We start from the raw sequence: 14,463 nt of genomic DNA on the forward strand, positions 1-14,463 counted from the left end.
ACCCCTAAGCTTGTGTTAGGCATGGTAGGCGACTTCTTTCCCTTGAAGTTAGCAGAGGTGATGACGCAATCCCCTGCCTCCATGGGCTCCGACTTGACCCGCATACTGGACGCAGCCCTGCTGGACAAACATTCACTCAGCTGTAGATAATACTTCAGCAAATCACGCATACAAATGATCATAAAATTGTAAAAACAATAATATAAAAAAAGTGGCAACGGAATCAAATAATACTGAAATTTTGCGATCCAATTCAATCTAGGGATCCCAAGAATGATCTTTGGAACTTACAAAATTCAGGATATCCACTCATTTTCCGGAAAATCCCAAGCAAACCCAAAAACGACAGTGAGCGGTGCATTTCATTTAATAGATTCTGGATCAGCAGAGGCTATTCAGCAGCTTCAGCTATCTTTTGACACCAACACCTGTGAATTCTCTGTGTGAGTGGTTTATATTCTATTGGCTAGCCCTGTTGGTCAACACCTTGTGTACCTTGCAAATGCAATTACTTCCCTTGGATCTGATTGCAAAACATGGAAGATTTGATATTGTTGCACCATCTTTAAAAACTAAACTCGATCAAAACCGGAATCAATTCCCTTCATTGAATTTTTAGAAACAAAATTAGCATATCCAGCGTGTTAAATCAAAAACACCCTGCGCTTGCTAGCAATAGTTAAAAGCGATCTTCCACTTCAGGACAGATTAGACATCTTTGTCATTTATTGGCAACTTTCCTCAGCTTCCAAGTACACAAACGATACCTTACACCACCTTCCCCCTAAAAAAACAAAGTCCTTAATACCCCCCACACACACAAACAAAAAGGAAAACGCCAACTAACCCTTCACTAGAAAGGGGTCGTTCGGGCGTGTGACCCCCAGAGGCTGGCCGAGCGGGGTCAGGACTTGTGGCAAGCAGCACACCTGGACGATGCATTCCGGACATGGCTGCTTGACCGCCCGTGTTGAGGTGAGCGCCCTCTGCTGCCCCGCGGTACTGTGGCTTGCCCGACGGAGTTCGCAGAGGAGGGGGTGCTGGTGAGAAAATGAATTCAGTTTAGGAATTTAAAATAAAAAATTGAGTTTGTGGTTTTCTGGACCAACACTATTTTCTTTCCTCCCAAGACTAAACCTTCTTCTCTTGACACTTAAACTTGAAAATAAAGGTTGTGTAAATCGAAATTTAATCGAGATCTGTCCAGTAGTTTTCCTGGAATCGCTCTACACACACATTATGACATACGCCACAACCCTTGTCTCAAGTCTCATTCTATGCTAAAACATTTAGTCAAAATTTACTAGACGTAAAAAGGCAGAAAAATGCTGTTCAGTACTAACCAGGCAGGAAAACGAATTTGATCATTTTAGACCAATATTTTGATAGTTCTTGTGTAAGCAAATAATGGATAGAGAGATATTAGTATACATATTTAAATTTTTTTCCTCGCGGATAATTTGTTATTTTCGCTGAAAATGAAATGTAATTTCCTTTTCCGCGGACAATTCCCATGCCTGAGTGAGAAGGGGCGATTAATAAGTGTTCATTATTATTAAAGACAGACAAAATGCCGCAGAGTACTAACCAGGTAGGTGGGAAACCAGCCCCATGGAAGGCCTGTGCTGAGCCCCCAACACCATGGGTGGGGCGACCAGACCGTGGTTCCCGTCCAGGGGCCGGTGGTGAAGCCTCATGGGCATGAAGGTGGGGTTCCGCCCGGCCAAGCTCGTCTGGAGCTGACCCGCCTGACCCGGGGTCATCACCGAGGACATCAGACTGCCAGGCCAGGCGCGAGGACCCGTGGTGGGACCCATACCGCCGACCCGTCGTGACCCGGGGAGGGAGAGGGTGGGGCCTTGGGTGGGTGGGTTGTTGCCGTGGGACTGACGTGTCATCATCATCTGCATGTAAACGCTGCGTTCCTGCGGAGCCAGGTGGTGAGGGATGCCTTGTGACTGCGGCATTACACTTGTCACTGACACGTTTGGTGGGGCAATTGCGTTGCCACGATATAACGTTGGGTTGGTCTGCGCAACCGCGGGGGCTGCCGTGGTAGGGGTGGGGTTCTTTTCTGGCGGGTACTTGGATCCATTGACGTAGATGGCGCCGATGTTTGGAAGAGTTCGCAGAACTGCGGGGACATCGTGTCTGTATTGAATGTTGAGCTGGCCCTTCAGCGACTGAGGTTCCATGTGTGTGTGGTACACCTGAGGACACAATGCAGTCGGGTTAGCAGAGATTCTGTTCAGATTAAAGCCCCCAGTTGATACTACTAAACCGAAAATCTGCACCACTTTACTGTTCATAGAAAAGTGTGTGTATGTGTGTGTTACTTCCTTTAGTCATGTAAGCCCACTGTGCTTAGTCTGTTTTCGGTAACATAGGCACACAAAAAATAGGGTCGGTAGGCCGGAATGTTTTTTTTCTCTCTCCCAAAAACCATATTTTAAAGTTATTTTGCCAAAAAACAAAGGCCTTTTTTCCCCCCCAAATGCCAAAAAAAGTCTAGGGTCGCGCGAAAAAATAGGGTCGGTCGGGATACCGTAAACAGACTTTTTTTTTGGCCTTAGTTAAAGTTAGGCGTTTTTTGTTGTTGGTTTTTTTGTTGGTCGTTGCTTGTGTACGCTTGTTAAATTTGTGCTTGTTTAAGTTCACTTTAAGAGAGAAATTGTTAAGCACATGGAGCCAATCAATGGGACTTGCACTGTAGAATATATATTTATCATTCCTATTAAGGGCAGGTGGGCCAGTGCAAAATTGACCAAATCGTTCAAAACACTGTTTTGGGTATTTTAGCAGATTATGTTTCCATAACATACCTATCATCCATGTGTGTCGGTGTTTTTGTCAAAAGTGTCCTATTTATCTGTCAAAAAAGACAAAATGTGAACATGTGTGGCATTGATTGTCTTCTGTAGTCGATATTCCCCCGCCAAAAAATGTCTCATTTCAAAGGCTAGTTACGGCTTTGTCCTCAGCAAAACAGTGCATTCACGACATACGAAACTGCGCAGCAGCTCTTGACCTATAACATGACATCAGTGTTTTGATGAATGTTCCATTCACTCAGCCACTTGTCCGTTGCAAAGGCAGCAATCGTAATCGAACGGAAATGTCCTTATTTGGAAGGTACTCGACATCCATTGGTTCGTTTCATAAACCGAAATCGGGAACCAGTTTACTTTGTGAGTGCGCATGCTCAGCTTAAGAATTTTGCATACGGAAACAACCGAAGAGACTCTCGGCCATGACGGGAACACCCGAAGTTCACTCGGTTTTACAACATCCTGGTTACACATCAAACGATCGGTGACAACCGAAAGCGAATTTTTCCTTGAGAAACAACCTTTGATACGATAACAATGGCTCGAAATAAGAAAGAGGACAATGTCTTTATTTGTTCGGTTAGCAACAACAAGTAGTTCCGCTGGTACTAGGCCAAAGTTTGGATTCTGTCGGTGTTTCCGATACAGAGGAAAGCTTTGATCTCCACGCAGATCCACAGGTCGCCATTTCCGAACACGCCATGCAGCACACATTTTACGTCTCGGCACTGGCTTGCTTTGCGCTGAATTTGAGTCAGTTTCTGTGCAGTATCTCCTCGACAAGCAAGTTGAGCATTTGCTACGCAAAACAACAAAAACAGGAGAAAGTATCCAACATCAGTCAGATTATCGGTAATGTTTGCTGGGCCTGCCATTTCCCGAACGAAACTGGATCAGCAACTGTTTGTATCAATCTGCACTTTCGTAAATTCCGTCACTGTCTTGACGAACTGTGTCATTTTCTTCACCGCGATACACAGTTCATTGCGAAGAGCTTCCTCAGTAAATCGTTCAGATTCCACGTACGATTTGTTGTCAAAAAACAACTCAAACGAAAGTTTCAAACTCATCATCCTCCATCTTGCTTGTCGAAGCACCAAAGTACTGTATCGATGTAAAAACAAAAGCAGAAAACTTCGAGGAAACCAACAAATCGACGAGATAACGGAAGGAAATAAGTCTCGTTCTGGCTCAAGTAAGTTACCGTTAAAAATACCGTTATTCTCGCATGCAAATACAAACGAGAATCGGGTCATTGATACACGTTTAGCGCTGGGGCAGTATCCCCATGCTGGTTGACAGAGGGAAAAAAGGGATGGACGCATAAATTCTCTGCTGGCGTGCTAAAGGCTAAGTAGTTTGCAATTCAAATAAACTAAGCTGTTCATTCATAACACAGTTTTGTCCTTGTGTGTCTGTTTCAATAGTGTTTCTGTGGTGTTCAATCTTCAATGTCGTTTTTCTCAGTTCAGCCATTTTGCCTACGGTTACGTCTTGGGTTACGCGATTTCTCTGGCTGTAATTTAGCTAGAGCAATATTTTCTTTTGTAGTTTGTGCAGAATATAACATTCTGGGGGATTACGAAGGGATTTTGCTGAAATTTTATTATAGTCATATCCAGATTATTTCAAAAAATAATTTCGCAAGCGTTACCCTAAAGTTTGACAGTTGTAACAAAGAAGTGTTCCTAACTCCAAATATGAATATAATAAACAAGATCTGCTTCGTAATCCCCTAGAGCATACCCAGAAGGATAAAATAAAACAATAATTAGAAGTGTGACAATCACATCTGATGAAAATCCGTGTATCTCCTGTACTCCACTTTTGTCTGTATTTTGACTGTTTTTGTCGCGTAAAACAAAAACCAGCAACCGAAAATACAAAAAGTGACTATTCTTTGTCATCATTTGTTCATTTCTTTCATAAAATAACATTCAGACACAATAAAACATTCAAAATTAAAAAAAAGGTAGTGCACTGGCCCACCTCCCCTTAATGAATATCCATGGGTGAAACCTGGGAAAAACAAATGGACTGAAAATTTTGAGGCAGGGGTCCAGGGGCCGTAGAGACAGACTAGTTTCACCGATGAATATGTGATCAACACATCGATAGATAAAATATAACTGTAAGGCCTAAAAAAAAAATAGGTGTGGTTACGGTAACCCGACCTACCCTATTTTTAGGGGCCGATCCTATAACTTTTTATTACATTTGTCAACAACAACAAAAAAAAACGAGTGCAAAAAAACGCAATGAAAGCGAAAGCGCCCGTGTCGCACACTTATTTCCCTGTCAAGTAGGTTTAATTTGTACACATTAGAAAAAAAAGTTAACCAAATAAAAAAGTGATTGCCTACCTACCTACCCTATTTTTTTTGGCTATGTTACCGTAACCACACCTATTATTTTTTTTGGCCTAATCAGCGCTTACCTTTCTGCACTTGGTCTCCACAATGCTCTTGGAGAAGAGCAGCGGTGTCCCAAAGCCATCCTCCAAGATTCCCTCCATGAAGCCGATGCAGTGGTCAAACTTGTTGACCAGATGACCCACGTCCCCCACCTCTCTGGACAGTCTCTTGGCCGCAGCATCCGTGAAGGAATGCAGTGAACTGAGAACCGACCACACGGCCGCTCGCACCGCTTTGACAATGACGTCAGCTTGACGTAAAATGTCTTGCTGTAGTTCTGACTTTTCTCGTTTCACTTTGCCCAGACGCTCCTCGATTTCTGTCTGATAGCGTTTGAGGACGTCTCGTCTGTCTTTCATGAGGGACAGGCTGCCTGTCAGCTTGGCTTTGTAAGAGTCGGCAGCTTCCGTGAGAAACTGGTACCTGAAAAATGTGAACAATATATTAACAGGGTTCCTGCAGGGCAGAGCTGATACAATTCAATGAGTTTTCAAGGACATTTCCAGGACCAAATAAATGCTTTTCAAGGACATGATTTTCCTCAAATTAATGCAAAGCACCAAGCTTACCTTCAGTTTTTCAAGTCTGCAAACTATTAGTCATTCCGTAGTTGTTTGCCTTGCCAACTTCCGGGAAGGGAAGCAACTACGGGTGACTAGTAATAGTTAGTTCGTCTACTTTCGTTTTCACTCGATCTTTTATTCTCCCAAAATGTGTGAACTGTATTTGACGAAAAAAAAGGGGGGGTTGCATTTTTTTTTTAAATAAGACAAGCTGCTGACGAAATGTATAGGCAACAATTTGGAAAAATCAAGTACTTTTCAATGACTATTTAACAAAACTCTATTTTCAAGCACTTTTCAAGGCCTGGAAAAGGTTTTCCAATTTTCAAGGAGTTTTCCAGGGTTCAAGGACTCTGTACGAACCCTGATATTAAGGTGATGATTACTGTTGGGGAAAAAGCGGTCAATTTCAGTATTAGTAAAAATGTATCTGTACAGCACAAAGATTTGTCAAAGTTACTGATGGTATTTCACAGAAAGACCTCGTATCCAGCCAAATAAAATACAAAAACCTGGGTCTGACATGTAAATCGCACACTGCTTCTGTTACCAACATTTTTGGCTTCAGTTAGTAAAATGACCGGTTAGCTCCGTCCTGTCGAACCCCAAATGTCTGAGACGGACTGTGAAGTACAATACGACGGTGACTTACAATGCTGACTGACTAACAATACTGACTGTGGCTTACAATGCTGACTGGGACTTACTGTTCTGGTAGTGACTTACAGTATCTACCAGGGTTCCACATCACGTAAAATTGGAGGTATTATACCCTCTGACCCCCCAAATCACGTACAAGACGCTCTTTGAAAGGGTGTCGGTAAGTAACAGTTATTTTGCCAAGAGGTATAATAACGTACGACTTGAAAGGCAAAAGGGTATGACTTTGATCAATTTACATACGGTACGACTGGTTATGCGACGCTCGAGTTTTTTTTTCTTCCGCGGGAGACAAATTTCGGAAAGGTTCACCGGCGATCTCGACACGTGTTTACTGTCTCCAGGAAGTTGACGCTGTCAGCATGACCAGAGTTACTTCCCCTCCGCTATTTTCGGTCCTGTTGGTTCCGCGAAGCCCGCGAGCGTGCAAGTTTGCAGACGATCAGTTTTGCCACTGACTTTGTGTTTGAAAATGCCACGACCAAGAAAGCCTGCTGCAGTTGATCCAAAACAACGAACTTTGACGTTTGCGATACCTGATCCTGCTGAAAGTGCTCAAACCAGTTCAAATGATCTGACTTTTCAGGAGAAGTGGAAAATTGAGTTTCCATGGCTGAGGAGAGACCCAGACCACAGGCGGAAGGTATCGTCCACTGGACTACTACTATCACAGAAAGACTTTAGTCGTCTTTAGACTTTAGTAGTCTTTCTGTGATAGTAGTAGTCCAGTGGACGATACCTTCCGCCTGTGCCCAGACACCGGGGCCATGCTGTGCAAAGATTGCCGAGCCACCAAGGCTTCAAACATTTTTGGAAAGGACGGCTCAAGCAATTTTCAACGATCTGCTCTTGTTAGAAATAACGAGAGTGACCAACATCGCATATCAACAGCGACATTCACAAACAGTGATGGCAAAAGACAAACAATACACGAAGCCTTAGCCAGTCAGACTGCCGGAAACAAACAGTACGCACTGACCTAAAGCGTGACATCACTGGAAGGGCATTGCAAGTGCACGGAGCCATGAGGAAAAAGAAATCTGTTGACAGTGTCTGTGACTTGCAAAGCAAAACACCAAGACTTCACCCAAAGACATGAGTTACAGAGTAATATTAGAGCCATACAGTTGCAACGCCCTTTCAATGATGCCACGCTTTAGTGTGTTGGAACTTAGATTGAACTGTTGTGGAGAGACAGTCACAAGTGTGTTGCAGATGTGAATTTCAACAGGCACTTGATAGGTGTGTTGTTAATTTGTAACCAACAACTGAACAGGCAAATAATTTCAAACTTATTGACACTCAAAATAATGTTCTTGCTGTTGTGGAACTGAACTGACTTTTCATTGCATTACCCTGAATTTGTGGGGAAACAAGAAGGGCAAAGCCCATACGACTCACATGCTTGACCTTGACCTTTACATGACCTTGACCTTCAGGGTCAAGGTCAAATAACTAAACCTAGCAATGACATCATACACTAAGAACTGCTTTACACATTTTTCCTACCAAAATACATGTGACCTTGACCCGGTCATGCAACACAAAGCTGTTAATTCAAGACATAGGAAGTACAATGGTGCTTATTCGAAAATTTTATTGTAAATTTTCATTTAATAAATATACCTACCCGAATCACATGTAGCAGTTGACTCAGTCTAAAGTGCTAGGTCTGAAAAGGCTACCCGTCTAAGGGGAGCAACCCCAACTAAAAAAGTGTAAACGTAGCCATGGTAATGACGACGCACCCAGGGAGTTACCTCCCCTCATGCGTACCGCGTCACTACTGCTACTGACCACGTGACCCCTATCATTCGACTCGAAGAATAACATCTCCAAATCATAAGCGGGGTAGGTGGGAGGGACTACGATATGTGATTCGGGTAGGTATATTTATTAAATGAAAATTTACAATAAAATTTTCGATTAAATTACATATTCCTACTCCGAATCACATGTAGCAGATTACTACAACAAGGCGGTGGGAAAGAAAAAGTCCAAACTCACTCTCAAATCCTTGTCAAGAGCTGACCACCTGCCACCATGGCAGGCAAAGCTCTAGATCCATCCTGGCGAAGAGCCGAGATGTCACGCAGGTAAAAATTCATGAAGACATCCTCGGAACGCCAGTATGCGGTGTGTAGCACCTCCTCCAGTCTTCTTGATCGTAACACGGCCAAGGAAGACGCCCAAGCTCGCGTCTCGTGAGCCCGAGCTGATTCCAGAGGAAGGACAGGCTGTGTCCCTCCTTCGTTATGGCGGCTCCACTCGTAAGCATGCTTAATGAGCGCCGACACCCACCGGGCCAGAGTCGTCTTAGTTATATCCTTATGTCTCTCCGTATTGAGAGAAATAAACAAGAGCTTTTGAGCTGCGGATCTAAGTGACTGAGAACGGGCAAGGTAGATGTGAAGAGCTCTAACAGGGCAATTTACTAAGTCTGGGTCATTCGGAGCCAGAATAGTGGACAACGGCCTGACATGGACCAAAGGAGAAGCTCGCTCGGGAGCCTGGTTTTTCGCAAGAAACTCAGGTCGAAACCGCAAAGTAACGGACCCATCTGATTCAAAGGAAATGTCGTCCGAATTACCGGAAAGAGCGTGGATCTCACTGCCCCTTCGTGCCGATGCGAGCAGCAAAAGGAAAAGGGTCTTACGTGTAAGATTCGCAAAACTGGCATCTCTGAGAGGTTCAAAATCCGCCGAGCGCAGAAACTCCATGACCAATAAGAGATCCCACTTAGGAACGGGCGTACGAGTCTTGACGTCAGAAAGGGAAGCGCCCTTGATGACTCCAGCAATCACGCCACTAACATCTATAGAGCGACCTAACTGGCGTAGGGTCGCCGAGATGGCCGATCTTCTTACTTTCAACGAGGCAGCTGAAGCTCCCTGCGAGGACATGAAAGCAAGATGGTTCGCCACGTGCATCGTGCGGGGCGCCGTAGCATCCAGCTGATGCTCGTGACACCAGGAAACCCAGGCCCTCCAATGTGACTCATATACGGACGAGGTAGATGCTCTGTGCGAGCGTCCTACCAGGTCCATGGTCAGATCTGATGCCCCTTTGCGCCTCAGAGAAGACCGCACAACCTCCACGCGTGAAGATTCAGCATCTGAGGCTCTGCGTGGAGGCTGCCGGTGTGAGGCTGTACCAGTTCTCCTCGCGTGAGAGCGAGAGGAATAGGAGGGCCCTGGGCGAGTCTCAGCAGGTCCGGGAACCACGGCTGAGACGGCCAAAGAGGAGCGATCAGCAGGAGGGACGGGCCCTCCTGCTCCGCCTTCCTGAGAACTCGCGTGAGCAACTGGAATGGCGGGAACGCGTAAGCCTCCAGGCCTGACCAGGAAATGTCCATCGCGTTCGTCTCCCACGCCTCGGGATCCGGGAATGGTGAGACGAACACTGGTAGTCTCTTCGAGAACCTGGTGGCAAAAAGGTCCACCTGAGGTTTCTGCACAAGAGACCAGAGACGATCCAGCGCTCCGTGAGTGATGGTCCACTCTGTTTGAAGCACTCTGTCGGAGCGGCTGAGCGCGTCCGCCAGAGTGTTCAAGCTTCCGGGCAGGTACCTGGCCGAAAGCCTGATTTGATGCTCTGAACACCAAATCAGGACCTCGCAGGCCCTGGCCGAAAGCGACGGAGACCGCGACCCTCCCTACTTGTTGATGTAAGCTGCCACTGTCGTGTTGTCTGTAAACAGACGAACATGCTTGGCCTGAAGGGAGGGCCGGAACTTGTCCAGAGCTAGAGCCACGGCTTCTAGCTCCAGCAAGTTGATGTGCTGCATCCTCTGATCTGCCGACCACAGACCTGACGCAGTCAGCCGGTCTGTGTGAGCCCCCCACCCCACCAAGGACGCGTCCGTGAACAGGTCCAAGTCTGGGGCAGGAAGGGCTATCGGCACGCCCCTGCTTACCCACTCCGTGTCCAGCCACGGATGGGTAGCGGATTGGAACCATCCCTGGAGAGGGATGAGGGCATTCCAATCCACCGTGGGAGAGTCCACGAACGGCTTCAGCGCCAGCTGAAAAGGACGTTTGTGGACCCTCCCCAAGGGGACCAGGAGAGCCATGGACTCCATCTGCCCTAAGATGGAGGCCAAAGTCCGCAGGGAAGCCCTCGGGAGAGGCAAAGTGGAGCGTATGCACGCCTGGAGCTTGTCCACCCTCTTCTGAGAAGGTCGGACAGTCCAAGCCACCGTGTCGAAAGACATTCCCAAGTAGGTGAATGTCTGACACGGTGTGAGCTCCGACTTTGATCGGTTGATCGTGAAGCCAAACATGTTGGCCTCCCGAAGAACCGATTGGGTATCCTGCTCGCACCCCGCCTGACTCTGACTCAGGATGAGCCAGTCGTCTAGGTAGGCACGTAGCCGGACACCCCGCGACCTCACCAGCGCGCAGACCTGTCTCACGACCATGGTGAAGACCCAAGGGGCGAGAGACAGGCCAAATGGAAGGGCGCGAAACTGGTAAACCTGACCTGCCCACCGGAAACGAAGCCATTTCCGGTCGGCTGGATGCATAAGAACATGAAAATATGCATCCGTCAGGTCGATGGAGGTCGCCCAATCCCCCGGGCGGAGAGAGTCCCTGACCGACGCTGGCGTCTCCATCTTGAACCGTATCTCCCTCAAAAAGGTATTGAGGAACGACAGGTCCAAGACAGGACGCCATGCCCCTGAGGCTTTGGGGACGGCGAAAAGCCGTCCGTAAAACCCGGGGGATCTGTGGTCGAGGACCCTCTCCACTGCGCCCTTCTGCACCAGGGAGTCTATTTCCGACCGAAGGACGGAAATGGCTTCCTGGGAGAAGGGAGGCCTGAACGCCGGCGGACGCCTGACCAGAGGAGCCTTGCCATCTTTCCAGAGAAGACGGAAGCCCGACCTCACGACCCCCACGACCCATTGACTCTGTATAGAGACCAGCCAATGGGAAAGAGCCCGAGAAGGGCCCCCCGCCATCACCAGAGTGGAGGGCGGGGTGGGGGGGAGATCGGGAGCACTTCATTGGGGGTGAGGCTTGCTTCCCGAGCCGCCTCTCCCCCTGCCGGAAGACGGTCGTCTTCTCGAGCCCCGAGAAGAAGAACGTCCACGACCCTTGTCTGCCGGTTTGGGAGGGCCAGCAACCTTAGCCTGCTTCGGCTGAGAAGGCTGAGACTGCTTGGATTGCTTAAGGCTGTGCAGGGAGAAGTCAGAAAACTGCTGGTCCCTGTTCGCCTGAATTTCCTGTCTCCGGGCGTCAAAAATGAGATGCCCGAAGAGGGAACCCTCCAAGACCGGTGAGGCACGCAAAGTGTCCTTGGTTGCCTGCTCCGAAAACTGTGAGTGTGCCAGAAAGAGATCCCGACGACACATGACAGAGTGTGCATAGTGCACGGCGGAAAGTCTCATCTGTTCTTCATTGACCCTCGCAAGAGCGGCCAACAAAGTGGAGACGTCATCCGCATCCTGATCCTCGCTGAGAGAGAAAGGATTCAGCGAATCAGTGAGGGCCCGAGAAAGAGCCCGAATAAGAGTCTCAGCAATGGAGGCAAGCTCCAGCTGCTGACGCCCTGCCTCTTCAGAAGCGATCAGCGTGTTCTCAGACAAGAGCACGCCATCATCCTTCTTGATAGGCTTGGCCAACAAGGCCATCATCTCCGGAGGAACAGTCAAAGATGAACGCGGGAGAGCGAACGAATCCAACAAGTTCCTGGTAGACTTCTGCAAAACCAAACGTCTATGAGAAGACAGTGCGAATGCAGAAGCCTGAGAAGGCGAAGCCATCCATTGCTGAGCAATCTCCGGAACTGAGCCGTGAGGCACTAGCAGTGGAACCGGAAGTGAAGGAATTCCGCTTCCGGAAGGAGAAGGCTTGGCCAAAACCTGAGAAAGCTGAAAAGCTATGGACGGAGACTCCATAAACCGGAAGTATGAGTCATCCTCCTTCCCAGAGCGAAAATCAGCCATCGCGGACGGAGCAGCCGAAGCGGCAGCCGAAGCGACCGAAGCCCCTTCCGCGAAATATCTCGAAGTGACCTCAGCAGCAGCCTCCAGGGCCACTTTGAGTCTCTCCGGATAACCAACACGTGCAACCTCACTGGCGACGGACTGAAAATCCGAAACATCCTGCGAAGGACCGAAGTCCACGTTGCTGGTAGAAGGGCGGTGAACACCGTAACCGGAAACCCGTCCACACCGACACCATCCGAACTCATGCCCTGACTAGGGTAAGAGTAAGAGGACGGCATGCCCGCAGCCGCCGGAACCGGAACCGCAGTCGAAGCCGCAACCGAAGAAGGAAGCGCTGACTGCCCCGGCCAGGGCTGAGACAACACCTGCCCAAAGGGCTGGTGCTGCCCCCCCGCGACCGCCACCCGAGAGGAAGCGGAAGCGGAAGGAGCAGTAGATCCGGACTGAGCCGGAAAAGTATCAGACGCGACCGCAAAAAGCGGAAGCGCAGACACTGAGGACGGCGGCCGGAAGGCCGAATGCCCGGAGGGCCACGTCCGGTCGACCCCGGAAACGACCCCAGCGGGTGCGTACATCGGGGGACCTATGCTTCCGGCGAGTGCCGGAAGCGCAGCAGACGGAACTGGCTGGTCAACTCCGGAAACGACCCCAGCGGGTGCGTACGTCGGAGGACCTACGCTTCCGGCGAGTGCCGGAAGCGGCGAAGCCTGAACCAAATGCCGCCATTGCTCATGAACACGATGGTCTTCCGCGAAGCCAAAGTGAGAATGAACAGGGGTTTGCGGGTCGTGAACCCGCCGAAAAGGGCTGTCTCCCAGCAGGGAGCGTCCAGCGGTCTCACGAGGACCTACGGACCAGCCCGACTTACTTGAGTCGCCAACCACAGCGGTAGAAGACGCAGAAGCAACAACCCCCGTCAAGGACAGCGTCACAGCCGGAAGCGGGAAGGAAGCCAACGACGGAACAACGGAAGTCGAAGGCTTAGAACGCACCATCTCTTCTCTCACCAACGTGCGAAGCTCGGGCACCAGCGAAGAAAGCAACGAGGAAACCAGAGACGCCGAATCTGCAAGCGGCAGAGAAGGCGAGCGAGAAGTAACGGTACATGTAGGTTGATTAGACTGCCCAGCAACCGGCTGGTCATTCGGGGCAGAAATAGGAACCGTCAACACAGTATTGTTAGCCGCGTCGGAAACAACAACCAAAATAGGCTTAGGGACAGAAGAGGAAGACTTAGGTTTAATTTTTCCCTTCACATCAGCCTTGCCGCGCTTTTTATCCCCGTCAGACATGCTGACAAACAAAATGGCGACAAAATTCCAAAATGGCTACCAAAAAATACGTGACCACACGTGGCCGAAAATTTTCTAGTAGCTACTGAAAAATACGTTCAAACTAGTAAAAGGAACGAGCTCACCAACTACCAGTGCAGCGGGTGAAGAGACGGGTGTGTGGGTGCCGGTGGGTGTCTAAGCAAACACCAAACAGCGAACTTCCACTAGAGCCAAAAAATCCACGACCTGCTCTCAAGAAAGCTGAAGTGTCGAATGATAGGGGTCACGTGGTCAGTAGCAGTAGTGACGCGGTACGCATGAGGGGAGGTAACTCCCTGGGTGCGTCGTCATTACCATGGCTACGTTTACACTTTTTTAGTTGGGGTTGCTCCCCTTAGACGGGTAGCCTTTTCAGACCTAGCACTTTAGACTGAGTAAACTGCTACATGTGATTCGGAGTAGGAATATGTAATTTAATGGCTCTTTCTACCATGAGATATGGTTCACTACCTTATTTTGGTCACATTTCATAAGGGTCAAAGTGACCTTGACCTTGATCATATGTGACCAAATGTGTCTCATGATGAAAGCATAACATGTGCCCCACATAATTTTTAAGTTTGAAACAGTTATCTTCCATAGTTCAGGGTCAAGGTCACTTCAAAATATGTATACAATCCAACTTTGAAGAGCTCCTGTGACCTTGACCTTGAAGCAAGGTAAACCAAACTGGTATCAAAAGATGGGGCTTACTTTGCCCTATATATCATA

The 14,463-nt window shown here is 48.3% G+C and overlaps 1 protein-coding gene across 3 annotated transcripts in view; it reads right to left on the reverse strand.

The window, feature by feature from the left end:
* LOC138971718 (E3 ubiquitin-protein ligase TRIM33-like) overlaps positions 1 to 14,463 on the reverse strand; it is a 31,372-nt gene that overhangs the window by 10,489 nt on the left and 6,420 nt on the right. For 2 of the 3 annotated variants that reach the window (XM_070344500.1, XM_070344502.1), the window contains exons 4-7: positions 5,266 to 5,665; positions 1,589 to 2,210; positions 848 to 1,040; positions 3 to 120 (exon numbers count right to left, since the gene is read on the reverse strand). In XM_070344500.1, the coding sequence (XP_070200601.1) occupies positions 3 to 120; positions 848 to 1,040; positions 1,589 to 2,210; positions 5,266 to 5,665 (1,333 nt within the window). The remainder of the gene's footprint in view (positions 1 to 2; positions 121 to 847; positions 1,041 to 1,588; positions 2,211 to 5,265; positions 5,666 to 14,463) is intronic. The other variant, XM_070344501.1, reaches the window with a different exon arrangement.

Source organism: Littorina saxatilis, linkage group LG7 (assembly GCF_037325665.1).
Source record: "Littorina saxatilis isolate snail1 linkage group LG7, US_GU_Lsax_2.0, whole genome shotgun sequence".
Classification (NCBI taxonomy): Eukaryota; Metazoa; Mollusca; class Gastropoda; order Littorinimorpha; family Littorinidae; genus Littorina; species Littorina saxatilis.